Below are 12931 nucleotides of genomic sequence, written 5' to 3' on the forward strand. Positions count from 1 at the left end.
CTCAGCTGGTCTGAGGGAACTTGGTGCTGTGGTACTAGCCCACTTGCTTTCCAGTCCACCAGTGCTATTCAAGGCAGAAACTTATCCTGCAGCCATCAAGGGAGACTAGGTGCTCCTCTCCTCCTCTTAAATCTTTTCCTACCTGTTCCTCTGAGGACTCTAAGTGCATTTACTATAAAAAATCTTTGAGATCAACCTCAGAGGAACTTTTTCCCTGGAAACCTAAGTCCTGTGATCTGCCAGATATAGTCCGTGGAGAGTATTTAAGGCCCATAGTTCTATACTCAAAGCAAAATCAGAAAAAGTACCAAATTTGGTTTTTCTGCATTCATAAACATTCACCCAGTGAGATGGACTTTTCCAAAATTGGAGGGAAACTTGTTTTTTTCTCCACTCTTCTTGGCTAAGTCTCTGAAACTTTGCTAAGAGGGCCCATCTGTAGGATAATTGCCTAGGGGAAGGATACCTGCTTGGAGACAAATAGCACTAGAGCTAGGGAGCTCAATCTTGCAGAAGGAAGAAGAACCCAGAACTATGCAGAAAGAGGCACCATATGTTATGATTAGTTTTACAAAAATATTCTGTTGGCTTAGTGTAACACTGGCCCCCCAAATATAAGCAGGGACTCTGTGATACAGACAAAAATAACAGTATGCTAATAACACAATTTTATTTTTAAAACAAAGGCGAGAATCAACTATTATTTATATAAACAAGTTATCTAACATTATCAGGGTTTAAAACTGTTAACTAAGAATCAAGGTAGTTTACACACTATGAGTTTGACTCTACCTCCCTCTTTCTTACTTATTTTCCATTAGGAAGTCCACAACGTATTTTTTCAAGCAGTAGAGATGGGCATCCACAAGGCCTGTGTGGAAATGTATTCTAGGGTGCCTGCAAAAACAATAAGAGAGAAAGGGTTCACAATCAAGTAACGTGGTTCTATCCTATTATTAGGTAGTAGGCATTAAAAAGTTTATAAGCATGGGGCACCTGGGTGGCTCAGTCTGTTGAGCATCCGACTTCAGCTCAGGTCATGATCTCAAGGTCCGTGAGTTTGAGCCCTGCGTTGGGCTCTATGCTGACAGCTCAGAGCCTGGAGCCTGCTTCGGATTCTGTGTCTCCCTCTCTCTCTGACCCTCCCCTGTTCATGCTCTGTCTCTCTCTGTCTCAAAAATAAATAAACATTTAAAAAAAAAAATTTAAAGGGGCACCTGGGTGGCTCAGTCGGTTAAGTGTCCGACTTTGGCTTAGGTCATAATCTCAGTTTGTGGGTTCAAGCCCCGCGTCAGGCTCTGTGCTGACAGCTCGGAGCCTGGAGCCTGCTTCGGATTCTGTGTCTCCCTCCCTCTCTGCCCCACCCCTGCTCACACTCTATCTCTCTCTCTCAAAAATAAGTAAATGTAAAAAAGAAAAAAAAATTTAAAAAGTTTATAAGGGTCAGAGCCATGCTGCTCACACCCTACTCTGGCCAACATGGTGAATACTAGCTCTACTCCTACCATAGAAAAGGTCTTCTCTTTATAGAAACTCTATCTCACACTTTATGAGGCCTTTAGGTGAACTATCAAATCACTGACAAGTCACCTTCTTCTATCACAAATTCCAACTCACAATTCTTATGATTAACATTTTCTTGCTTTTACTCCAACTGCCCCACTTTCTGCAGGCCATATTTCAGCCATGCTTTCTTCATGATCTGGTATGTATTATTCCATTTCCACAGAAAATGAAGTAAAATTCTGTGAATACTCCCTAATTCCCTACTTTTATGTATTCATCAGGACTTTCCCCAGATATACTTCCTCCAGGAAACCTTCACTGACAACTCAAGTTCCTGCTCCCACAGCACTTGGTGCCCATCTCTATCAGTTAAGTTATCATCCAGTAAGGTAACAGCTTCCTTACTTGGCTCTCTCTCCCAACAGACTGGAAGTTCCCTGAGGGCAGAGATTTATTTTTATACCCTTACCATTTAGCATTGTACCTCACACAGTGTATTTAATAAACAGCTATTGAATAAACAAATGAATAAATTAGGTCAGATTAAGGTATTTGTTTAGTTGCTGTCTATTTTAGTTTGACGTTTTGGTTTGAGCCTTAAGAAATGCCATGCTTATAATGTCTAAGGTCATTTTATTTAGTAACAACAGACAGCTGAAAGACAGGAAGGAAGAAGCAGGGTAGAAAAACTGAGATTCCAATCACAGATACCTGATTATTACCTTTCTTCTACACTGTGTTACTGTGCTTTGACTGGTTTATACTTAAAAAAAAAAAAATTTTTTTTTTTTTTTACATTTATTTATTTTTGAGAGAGAGAGACAGGGCACAAGTGGGGAGGGGCAGAGAGAGAAGGAGACAGAATCTGAAGCAGGCTCCAGGCTCTGAGCTGTCAGCACAGAGCCTGATGCAGGGCTTGAACTCACACTGTGAGATCGTGACCTGAGCCGCAGTTGGACACTCAACCGACTGAGTCACCTATGTGCCCCAGCTGGCTTATACTTTTAAGGAAAGTTATTCTCACGGGATCTAGATACTCTAGAAGCAATTTATCAAATAAGTTAAGGTGCACCACCCCGGGCTTCCACTCTTTTGGGAGACTGGGAGAAGCGGTAACAAAATGCTTCTAAAAGAGCAACAGAAGTTGTCAGACTTAGGACCCCACACTCATAACCTGCCTCCCCATCCCCACAAGCCAATTAATGTATACAATGAGGTTGAAGAAAGTAGAAGGTACTTTCCAATTTGAGATTGAGTTCTAAGAAATTCCTGAGGAAATAGAATTTTACAAATGCGAATGTGGTTATCTTGTGGTACCAGGGTTTCATTTGAAGTCCACACCCTGGTAACTCTTTCCCTTGATCTAACCAATCTGGAAAGTTGCACTCTCCTGTTTAGTCCCTTGGTTTACAAATTCCTTGAATCATTTAATACACTCTATCTATATTATTTAATCCTCATAATCACCTCATGAGGTAGATATATTACTCTCATTTTTATAGCTGAGGTCAACTTGTATTATACAGACAGGAAAGGAATAACTTAAAAGTTCAAATAAATAAAAGTCTGAACAACCATCATCTAAACTTATCAATCCCTATCATATATGGTAGTATTTCATATAGCATTTTATAGTTTATAACTGTTTGTCAGCTTTTTACTCTCATCCCTTTATTTTTTATTTATTAAAAAAAAATTTTTTTTTAACGTTTATTTATTTTTGAGACAGAGAGAGACAGAGCATGAACGGGGGAGGGGCAGAGGAGAGGGAGACACAGAATCTGAAACAGGCTCCAGGCTCTGAGCCATCAGCCCAGAGCCCGACGCGGGGCTCGAACTCACAGACCGCGAGATCGTGACCTGAGCTGAAGTCGGACGCCCAACCGACTGAGCCACCCAGGCGCCCCTCTCATCCCTTTAAAGTAGGTAAAACAAACAAAATTCTTCCATTTTTCAGAAAAAAATTCCAAAAATTTAGCTGGTATACTTAAGGCTAGAGATTTACTTACAAATTTGGACTATAATGAAGAACAGAAATGGGTGATTCAGAGATTTTTCTTTTAGATTTAATTTGTAATGAATGTAAATCTTGGAGACTAATGACATTTAAATTGTCAAAAAGGTGGTTTCCTTACTTCATTTTATTATTTTTGATAATAGCAGAAATAAGGATTGATATTTTATTTTATTTTTTTAATTTTTTAATGTTTTTTTATTTTTAAGAGAGAGACAGAGCATGAGCAGGGGAGGGGCAGAGAGAGGAGACACAGAATCCAAAGCAGGCTCCAGGCTCCGAGCTGTCAGTACAGAGCCCGACGCGGGGCTTTAACTCACGAACTGTGAGCGCGTGACCTGAGCCGAAGTCAGATGCTCAACCGACTGAGCCACCCAGGCGCCCCAAGGATTGATATTTTAAAACAAAACAAATAAAGCTAAAAACGTCAAAGAGGCACCAGCAAAATCTGGGTAATCGACTGAATGCTCCAGGTCAGGAAGATCCTTTGGATTTGTATAACATAAAGTAAGAAAACAATAAATGGAAATGAATAAGACATTTAGAAACAGTTGTAATTTTAGGTCTTAAAAGTTTTTTATTTTATTTTTTAAAATGTTTTTGATTTATTTTTGAGAAAGGGGGCGGGGACAGAGAGAACGAGTGGGGAGGGGCAGAGAGGGAAGGGAACACAGAATCTGAAGTAGGCTCCAGGCTTTGAGGTGTCAGCACAGAGCCCAACGCAGGGCTCGGACCCACAAGCTGTGAGATGGTGACCTAAGCCAAACTCAGATGCTTAACCGACTAAGCCACTCAGGCACCCCTAAAAAAAATTTTAGAGTAAGTTGGAAACTGTGTCCTCCTCTTTTAGTTTCTGGAAGACTTTGTGAAGGATTGGTATTATTTCTTCAACTTTTTAAAAATTAAAGTATAGTTGACAATGTTATATTAAAGAAACTTTTCTAGGTTACAGAGGTAGATAATAAAAGAACTGCGATTAAAACTTAGGTACGTGTGACTCTAAAACTTTTGTACTATCTCATAAGTCTCATCTGTCTACCAACTTCTTTCTTTTCTAGATATATAATCCTAGGAATTCTATATAGATGAAGTCCTGCTCCAAATAGTTTCACATTTAAATTTGGGGCAAAGAAGGCAGAATGCTTTGTTAGGATCAAAAATCCCTGTTTTTGTACTTGCTGAATATCCTACTTTGAAGTTTATTAGCTGCTAGTACCATTCAAAATAAATGTGTTAAGGAATGAGGTTCTCAGCATTGACCTAAGACAAGCCTCTTTATCATCCTGCTTCCAAGTTTTCTCATACATTCTGGGAGAACAGGAAAGCATATATTAAGAAATGCTTCCAAAGAAGCAGCTGCCTCCTCTGGGAAGATAACATTTATTTATTTATTTATCTATTTATCTATTTATTTATTTATTTATTTAATTTTTAAAAATTATTTTTTAATGTTTATTTATTTTTGAGAGAGAGCGAAACGGAGTGCAAATGGGGGAGAGGCAGAGAGAGGGAGACACAGAGTCCGAAGCAGGCTCCAGGCTCTGAGCTGTCAGCACAGGGCCCAACGTGGGACTCAAACTCACAAACCGTGAGATCATGACCTGAGCTGAAGTCAGATACCTAACCAACTGAGCCACTCAGGTACCCCTGGTAAGATCACTTTTAAATGTCTAGGAGTTGAAGATACAAGCTGTGTACCTGTGTTTCAATATTTATTTACCCAAAACTTCTCCTAATATTAACAACTTGGAAGTACTGTGTGTCAGGGACAAAGCTTTAAGATCTCTAAGGAAACTATTAAGGAAAACTACCACGCAAACACTGATCATTATTGTGCAGGTTAAGATTTTTCTGAGCTTTACTTTCATTGAAAGAAAACTGAACACAGAACTATGTGTGTCACCAACACTGTACAGAACATCTGGAGAACTAAAAAGCTAGGAAATAAAAAAGTTGTTCAGAAAGGCAGTCCAGAAAGAAGGAAATACTCCACGAAGGATGAAATAAATACTTAACAAAACAAGTAATTACTGTCATTAAAATCATACCAATTTGCTCCCTAGTAGAATAAACTTAAGATTTTAAATATCCAAAGCTCCTAATGACTCTAAAAAAAGGCCCGAGTCTCTTTAGTTGATAAAAGGATCTGTAATTTCCCTCTAAAAGATCTCAAGGGATTTCAAACACTCATTTCCTTTAAATCTACAGAATGAGGGCAAAGGTCCTTAGGCTCAAAAGTTCTTGGGGCCTGTTCCCTTCTTCCTCATCCATAGAACCATTATGTGTACAGGAGGAAAGAAGCTGTTTTTTTATCTTGCTCACTGCCTAAGTTTTAGCAAAGGCCAACTGGGAATTCTATTTCCTGACATACTCATAGAAGAGTAGAAAAAGGCTGATAGACAGGTAAAGACGCAGTTTATAGTTGTTGCGTGTTAAAAAACTGAAATTTATCTTGACATTCCATGTGGATACACTATTAGACTTCCAGAATTGCTGTGAATGGGACCTGAAGGACTTCCAGCCTACTGGAAAAACAGGTGTCTACTATGAGACACTCCACACTGACCCAGTGAAGAAAGAAAGCTTCCACTAATCTAAACTGAGTATGTCCTAACAGTTTACATGGCTGCACAGAATGACTTTTTTCCGACTCCAAAGTTTGAGAACAGGAGAAGAGCAAGGAATGGGAATAGAATGAAGAAGACTCAGTTAAACAAAAATTCAAAATACAAGAGAAACTTATTTCTAACATATGCTTCTCTTTGCATAAATATGAATGTTAACAGGTAAAGGAAATGTCAAGGATGGCTCCTGAATTCAGATGCCAGGGGAACTAAAGCTTGAAACAATGACTCATAAGAACCAGAAGCAACACTTCCAATGAGGATAAAAGTCTCCTAAGATAACTTAGCCATCTCTAAGTGTTCAACGCAACATTGTGAAAACCTCCCACTCTATTTAAAGACCTTCAAACAATCACCTTCTACTTTATTTGGTAATCTTAAATATATTCCAATAAAAAAGTGTCTTTTCTCCGGCTAGAAGAGTCAGAACGAATTCCCTATTGCTTAATCATTATGTATTTTTGTTTTGTTTTGTTTTTTGGTTTTAAAGTAAAAAATATGTTTACTGGAATGTTTTAGTTGTAGCTGACATTACAACGTTTAGCTTTATTTTTATTAAATAAATTTTTAAAGTTATTTATTTTTAGAGAGAGGGAAAGCATGAACAGGGGAGGGGCAGAGAGAGATGGGGGGGGGGAAGGGGGGGTGAGAGACAGAATCCCAAGCAGGCTCTGCCCTGTCAGTGCAGAGCCTGATGTGGGGCTCAATCTCAGGAAACATGAGATCATGACCTGAGCTGAAACCAAAAGTTGGATGCTTAACCAATGGAGCCACCCAGGTGCCCCAACAACATTTAGCTTTTGTTACACCCATAAACATGTGGAAATTACAATTGCAATGGCAAAGCAATTGTAATGTGAGAAGAATCTTGAAAATATTGATGGAATGGCAATACATGTTTTTTAGCCTGATGATCTGGTACTCTACAGGGGCTTCTGGACCACCAGCCTGATCCTCATGTCAATGTGATAATGGAAGTCCTTATAATAACAGGATGAAATATTAATATCATGGTTTAATTACATATACAATCAGCTGGCAAGTATCCAGTTTCAAACTAGATCCTTGAAACATGGCAAAATAGAGGGTGGTTATCTTTGCCTTAACCATAATTACTGAAAACTTCCCTTCTGTTAGAAGGGAAGAAGATAACTGGACATTCTCAGTGATCCAATTTGAAGTGATACTTGCCTCTTATTTTCTTGAAAAAGAAGTTTTGAAAGTTATATACATAGGTTTCATTTAAATTATGCAGCAATCTTTTATTATTGCTATCCAGATTTTGTTTAATGAAAATCTCTGTCACCAAATCAAGTACGATATTTCACGACTATAAGAATGATAATTAGGGGTATGTAGATGGCTCAGTCAGTTAAGCATCCGACTTCGGCTCAGGTCATGATCTCACGGTTCATGGGTTTGAGCTCCACATCGGGCTCTATGCTGACAGCTCAGAGCCTGGAGCCTGCTTCAGACTATCTCCCTCTCTCTTTGCCCCACCCCTGCTTGCACTCTGTCTCTCTCAAAAATAAATAAACATTAAAAAAATGATACTCATTAGCAAAAGGATAACAGCAACCAACGCCATGATGGCTTTTATTCTGCATCCACGCCATCACATTTGCCTTTGAAACTGTGTGGATATGCTGCTAAAAGCAACTGCATTACCTGATAAGTTTTCTATATCACACAGAGGATGGAGAGAGGGATTAAATGATATAACAGGATTCTTTAATCTTTGTAATATTTTCTTGCATGACATCAATAACTTCAGCCACCTGATTCTGAATATACTTAATTTTATCACTTCTAGGTCTAAATCTTGGTTCAGATGGTCCCTTTAGAAAAAAGTACTCTTCTTCATCTGAATCCTCTTCCAAAAGATTTCTCCCTTCACTCTTCATGGAGCCAATGACATCATCATCATTTAGGTGGCACTTGAACTTGGGAGGCATACTTTTTATTTTTATTTTACATTTATTTATTTTTGAGAGACAGAGTGAGACAGTACATGAAGTGGGGGAGGGGCAGAGAGAGAAGGAGACACAGAATCTGAAGCAGGCTCCAGGCTCTGACCAAGCTGTCAGTACAGAGCCTGATGCAGGGCTCGAACTCTGCATTATGAATTATGAGACCACAACCTGAGCCGAAGTCAGACACTCAACGAACTGAGCCACCCAGGCACCCCAAGAGGCATACTTTTTGCCCAAGAAGTACTTTTCTGTTTCCCAGAATAAGTATTCACCACCTGAGCTCCTGGGGGTAGGCAGCACTGGGAGGGTGGGGGAAGGAGTGGGAAGTGCAGGAAGAAAGCGGGGCAGGGGGAGACAGTGGGCACAGACCTGGGGGCTGCTCCACCACAGCTGCACACATAATCATTAGAGTTTAAAAGAAACTAGAGACCAAGGTTGCTTAGAAGTAACTATCTATAATTCTATCTATAATTCTAATGAGACAGATTTTGGGGCAAGAATTCAGTTGCATAACTACCTGGTAGCTATTTAATAGGAAGGCACGCACTTGCCACAACACCCCAAATGCCAGATCTTGGTGGCACTGTAAGTGGCAGGAATGACAGACTGATGATCATCAGGTGTGCACATGGAGTTCCAAACCAAAGGTCTACCTGTGCAGCAGAGTGGGCTACAGCACTCTTGGTGCTCAGGCTCCATCCAAGAAAAGCAGTTGTACTGAAGTGAAAGCCCTGGACTCAAGTGCATCAGAGACTTCCAGGGTTGAAGAGTTCTTTTGTTTTGTTTTAAACTTTTAATGTTTATTTATATTTGAGAGAGAGAGAGAGAGAGAGAGAGAGAGAGAGAGAGAGAGAGAGAGAGAGGGAGAGGGAGAGGGAGGGGAGGGGCAAAGAAGGAGACACGGAATCCAAAGCAGGTTCCAGGCTCTGCGTTGTCAGCACAGAGCCCGACACGGGGCTTGAGATCATGACCTGAGTCAAAGTCAGACACTTAACCAACTGAGCCACCCAGGGACCCAGAGAGGTCTAAGTGCTGCTCCTCATTGTACTGACAGAAAAACAAAATAAATTATTTTAGTCCATGTTAAAAGTAATCAATTCGCTCTTCCAGGCAACAGTCTCTAGCTTACATTCATTGAATACCTACTATGTGCCAAACATTTGGGACACAGCAGTGAAGAAAATGGACGTGAAAGTTGCATGAAGTGTACAGTTTGATGGAAATGAATTATTGTAAGTGTGCAATAACTGAATGGCAAGCAAAGAATGCTATGGAAGCATATAATGAGGGACCTTGCCCAGGTTGGAAGATGATGGAAACTTCCCTTTAAGCTTAGACTTGAAAGAAGAGCAGGAGTTAACCAGGAGAAAGGGGTGGAAAAACAGGCACTCTGGCAGAGAAAAAAGTAGGTGTCAAGACCTTGAGGCAGACTGGTGAGTGTGAGGAACTAACATTGCCCAGCACTGATAAAGCACAGAAACCAAGGTGGGGAGAGGCACAAGATGAAGCTACAATAACACGGGGCACCTGAGTGGCTCAGTTGGTTAAGCGTCCAACTTCGGCTCAGGTCATGATCTTGCAGTTCGTGAGTTCGAGCCCTGCGTCGGGCTCTGTGCCCATCACCGTGTGGCAGCTAGAGGCCATCGCGCGCATCCCCGAGGTCCTTAGCAAGATGAAGCTGCAGCCCTTTGTCACCGAGGCCAGCGTGGAGAAGGCTCTGTGGCTCTCCCAGGTGTCCATGCTGGATGCTGCCTTCTCCAGCACTCTGTCAGGGGTGGAGGGCTTTACCAGCCAGGAGGACCAGGAGATGCTGAGTCGCACTGAGAAGCTTCTCAAGTGCTGCTTCACCATCGGCTCCCGGGAGTCAGAGCACAGCATCATCATCCAGGACTTCACCAAGCAGAAATACACGGAGCACGCCATCCACAAGGCCCTGCAGCTCATGTTCTGATGGGCGAAATCCAGCATCATATGCAGGGCAAGGCCCTCTATCACCTCAAATGAGCCTTTGCGGCCTCGCGGACTTGCCTATACCTCTTGCACCGCCTGCACCATAACCATCGCTGTCCTCTGCCTCCCTATTGTCATCCTGAACTTCCCATATGCTCTCCCCATCATAGAGGAGGTGTCCCCACCTGTGCTGGAAGAAGGAGCATCCCTTCCTCGCTGCCTCTGGGCGCCTGCCTCTAGTGCAGGTCCAGGAAATGTGCTTTTGGAGTTTGTTGAAATAATAAAGCCACGGTGTGTTTGGATGTCAAAAAAAAAAAAAAATAATAATAATAAAACAAGCCAGGTAGAGAAGGGTAACTGGCTGAAGGAGTACTAGGAATGGTGACCACAAAAGGAGAGAGGCATGAAAAAGAATGCAGAAGTCAGTGAACTATAAGCAACTCTCCATCGTTTATAGGGTAGAGTGTTGAGTATGGCTTGTAGTGAGGGGAATGGTGAGATTAGGCTGAAAGGAATACGTATGGTTAGATGACTGAGGGCCATTAGGAATTTGTGCCTTATCTTACAAGCAATGTGCTCTTTTTTTCTTCTTCTTTTTTTTTTTTTTTTAACTTTTTATTTGAGAGAGAGAGTGTGAGCGAGGGAGAGGGGCAGAGAGAGAGAGAACCTTAAGCAGAATCCATGTTCAGCATGGACTGTGAGATCATGACCTGAGCCCAAATCAAGAGCTGGACACTCGGGGCGCCTGGGTGGCGCAGTCGGTTAAGCGTCCGACTTCAGCCAGGTCACGATCTCGCGGTCCGTGAGTTCGAGCCCCGCGTCAGGCTCTGGGCTGATGGCTCGGAGCCTGGAGCCTGTTTCCGATTCTGTGTCTCCCTCTCTCTCTGCCCCTCCCCCGTTCATGCTCTGTCTCTCTCTGTCCAAAAATAAATAAAAAACGTTGAAAAAAAAATTTAAAAAAAAAAAAAAAAGAGCTGGACACTCAACCAACTGAGCCACATAGGTGCCCCACAAGCAATGTATTTATAGGTGTAGGGGAAAGTAGTAGAAAGCAAAGTTGAAAATTTGGGAGAGTGCTGGAAAAACTCATACAGTAAGGTTCCAAGGGAAACAGGAAAATGGGGCAAAAGGTATAAGCGAAGGGATCAGTCTTAAACAGGAGGAAGGAAACTTCTTCCTCTAAGGCTAGAGAAAAGGAACTGAAGGTGGGTCTGAGTAAAGATAAATTATGGGTATGGGTAGTATGCTGGGCAAATCAGTATCTGTTAGCCCGGATTTTCTCGCTTAGCCTTAGCTAAGAGCTAAGAAGGAATAGGCCAAGTAATTTTCTAAGGGAGGTGGTGATGGTTGAGAATTACTGCTGAGAGAAGTGGAAAGGTGGTCCAGGAGAAGTGTAAGGCTGCAGAGTGGTTCTAAGGGTTCAGCTACAATCGGAACCATGAACTTATAGTGGTGCCAATTTACAACACTGCATAATATTTTTCCTGAAGACTTTAATAAAAAGGATGTAGGAGCAGACAAAATAGATATTAGAGGGTTTATGAGGGCAGAAAAAGGAAAAGGACAATGAGTGAGGATATGGAGGGAAATGCCTGAAGTAACAGACCACAGGGTCTAGACTGAAGAAAGAAATCAAGAGAAAGAAGAAAAAGAGAAAGAGGGAGGGAGGGAGGGAATTGAGTGACTAAAATGAAGTAAACAGGCTTCTAGGTAAAGACAGCAGATTAAAAACAGGTATTAAGCCCTATTCCTTTTGAAACCTCATTAAAGTGATAGGGAAGGGTTTTTGTTGTTATCCTCATCGTTTTTCTCCAAGGACAAAGATTAGGAGAAGGGAGGACAGTAAAAAAAATTTTGGAAGCTGGAAAGCAGAATGGTGGTAGCAGATTTAGCACATTTAAGAAAGCTGAATCCTAGACCAGGCATAAGGAAAGCTAAGGAGCAACCTAATTGGACTGCAGAAGCCCAGAAATGATCAGGAGTTGGTAGCACAGCTTTTACCCACATCGAAAGGAGATTGGAAGATTTTTCTCTGAAGTCTATAGCCAGTCCAAAAGAAAAGGCTTAAGAATACCAACATGAGAGTTTCTTTACAAATAACCTATCTACATCACTTTATAGAACTGAGAATTAAAAGTACAGAGGAGTAAGAAAAAAAAGTCTCAGTGCCTAGGCTGGACAAGATACCTTGGGAAAGTTTGTTGATTCTGATGTCCACAAGTCCCTCTCAACCCTTCCCACAAAATACTGCAAATTAGAGAAATACTTTAGGAAGTATAGTTGGTTAGTAGCACTGGGGATACTAATTTAGATAAACAGTACTTCAAGACTTTGCATATCTTTGGGAAAACAATCAAGGGCATAAACCTATTTCTCATCATCTGGAGTCCCAGAAATACAGATTTGGCCAAGCATGATCTTTGAGGTTTTGATTTAAGTCCTTGTCTTATCAGATATAAACGTCTAAACTTAAACAAGAGGAATGTGCAAACATTTTATCCGATTTTAAAAGAAATTCTTTAGAAGTTTGTTTTAATATTATCATTACACTTACAGTGAAAAACCTTCACTAGTACTCAAAAGAAAACAACATAACATCGGAGAAAAGCTACATGATTTTCTTATTAAATATTTGGCACAAACACCTTTTACGTATGAATTATTAAAAACACATGTCGTTTAGAAGTAAAACAGGAACTTTAGGGGGAGGGGCGCGGTGGTGGTGTCTTTAAAGGACAACTGAGCCAGTTTCATTCAGGGAAACTGAGGTTTAGAGAAATAAAGTGATTTGCTCAAGGTCATATAGCTGGTTTGTCTCAAAACTAAATTCCAAAATCTCTGGACTTTAATTTCCAGTACATGCT

At 41.0% G+C, this 12931-nt stretch overlaps 1 protein-coding gene and 1 pseudogene across 4 annotated transcripts in view; both read right to left on the reverse strand.

The window, feature by feature from the left end:
* The window catches only part of EIF2B3 (eukaryotic translation initiation factor 2B subunit gamma), a 132857-nt gene that overhangs the window by 41274 nt on the left and 78652 nt on the right, over nt 1-12931 (reverse strand). For all 4 annotated transcript variants that reach the window (XM_042950875.1, XM_042950876.1, XM_042950877.1 and 1 more), the window contains exon 6: nt 808-897. In XM_042950875.1, the coding sequence (XP_042806809.1) occupies nt 808-897 (90 nt within the window). The remainder of the gene's footprint in view (nt 1-807; nt 898-12931) is intronic.
* Nucleotides 2568-8099, reverse strand: LOC122227720 (annotated as a pseudogene).

The sequence above is a fragment of the Panthera leo genome, chromosome C1 (genome assembly GCF_018350215.1).
Source record: "Panthera leo isolate Ple1 chromosome C1, P.leo_Ple1_pat1.1, whole genome shotgun sequence".
NCBI classification, from domain to species: domain Eukaryota; kingdom Metazoa; phylum Chordata; class Mammalia; order Carnivora; family Felidae; genus Panthera; species Panthera leo.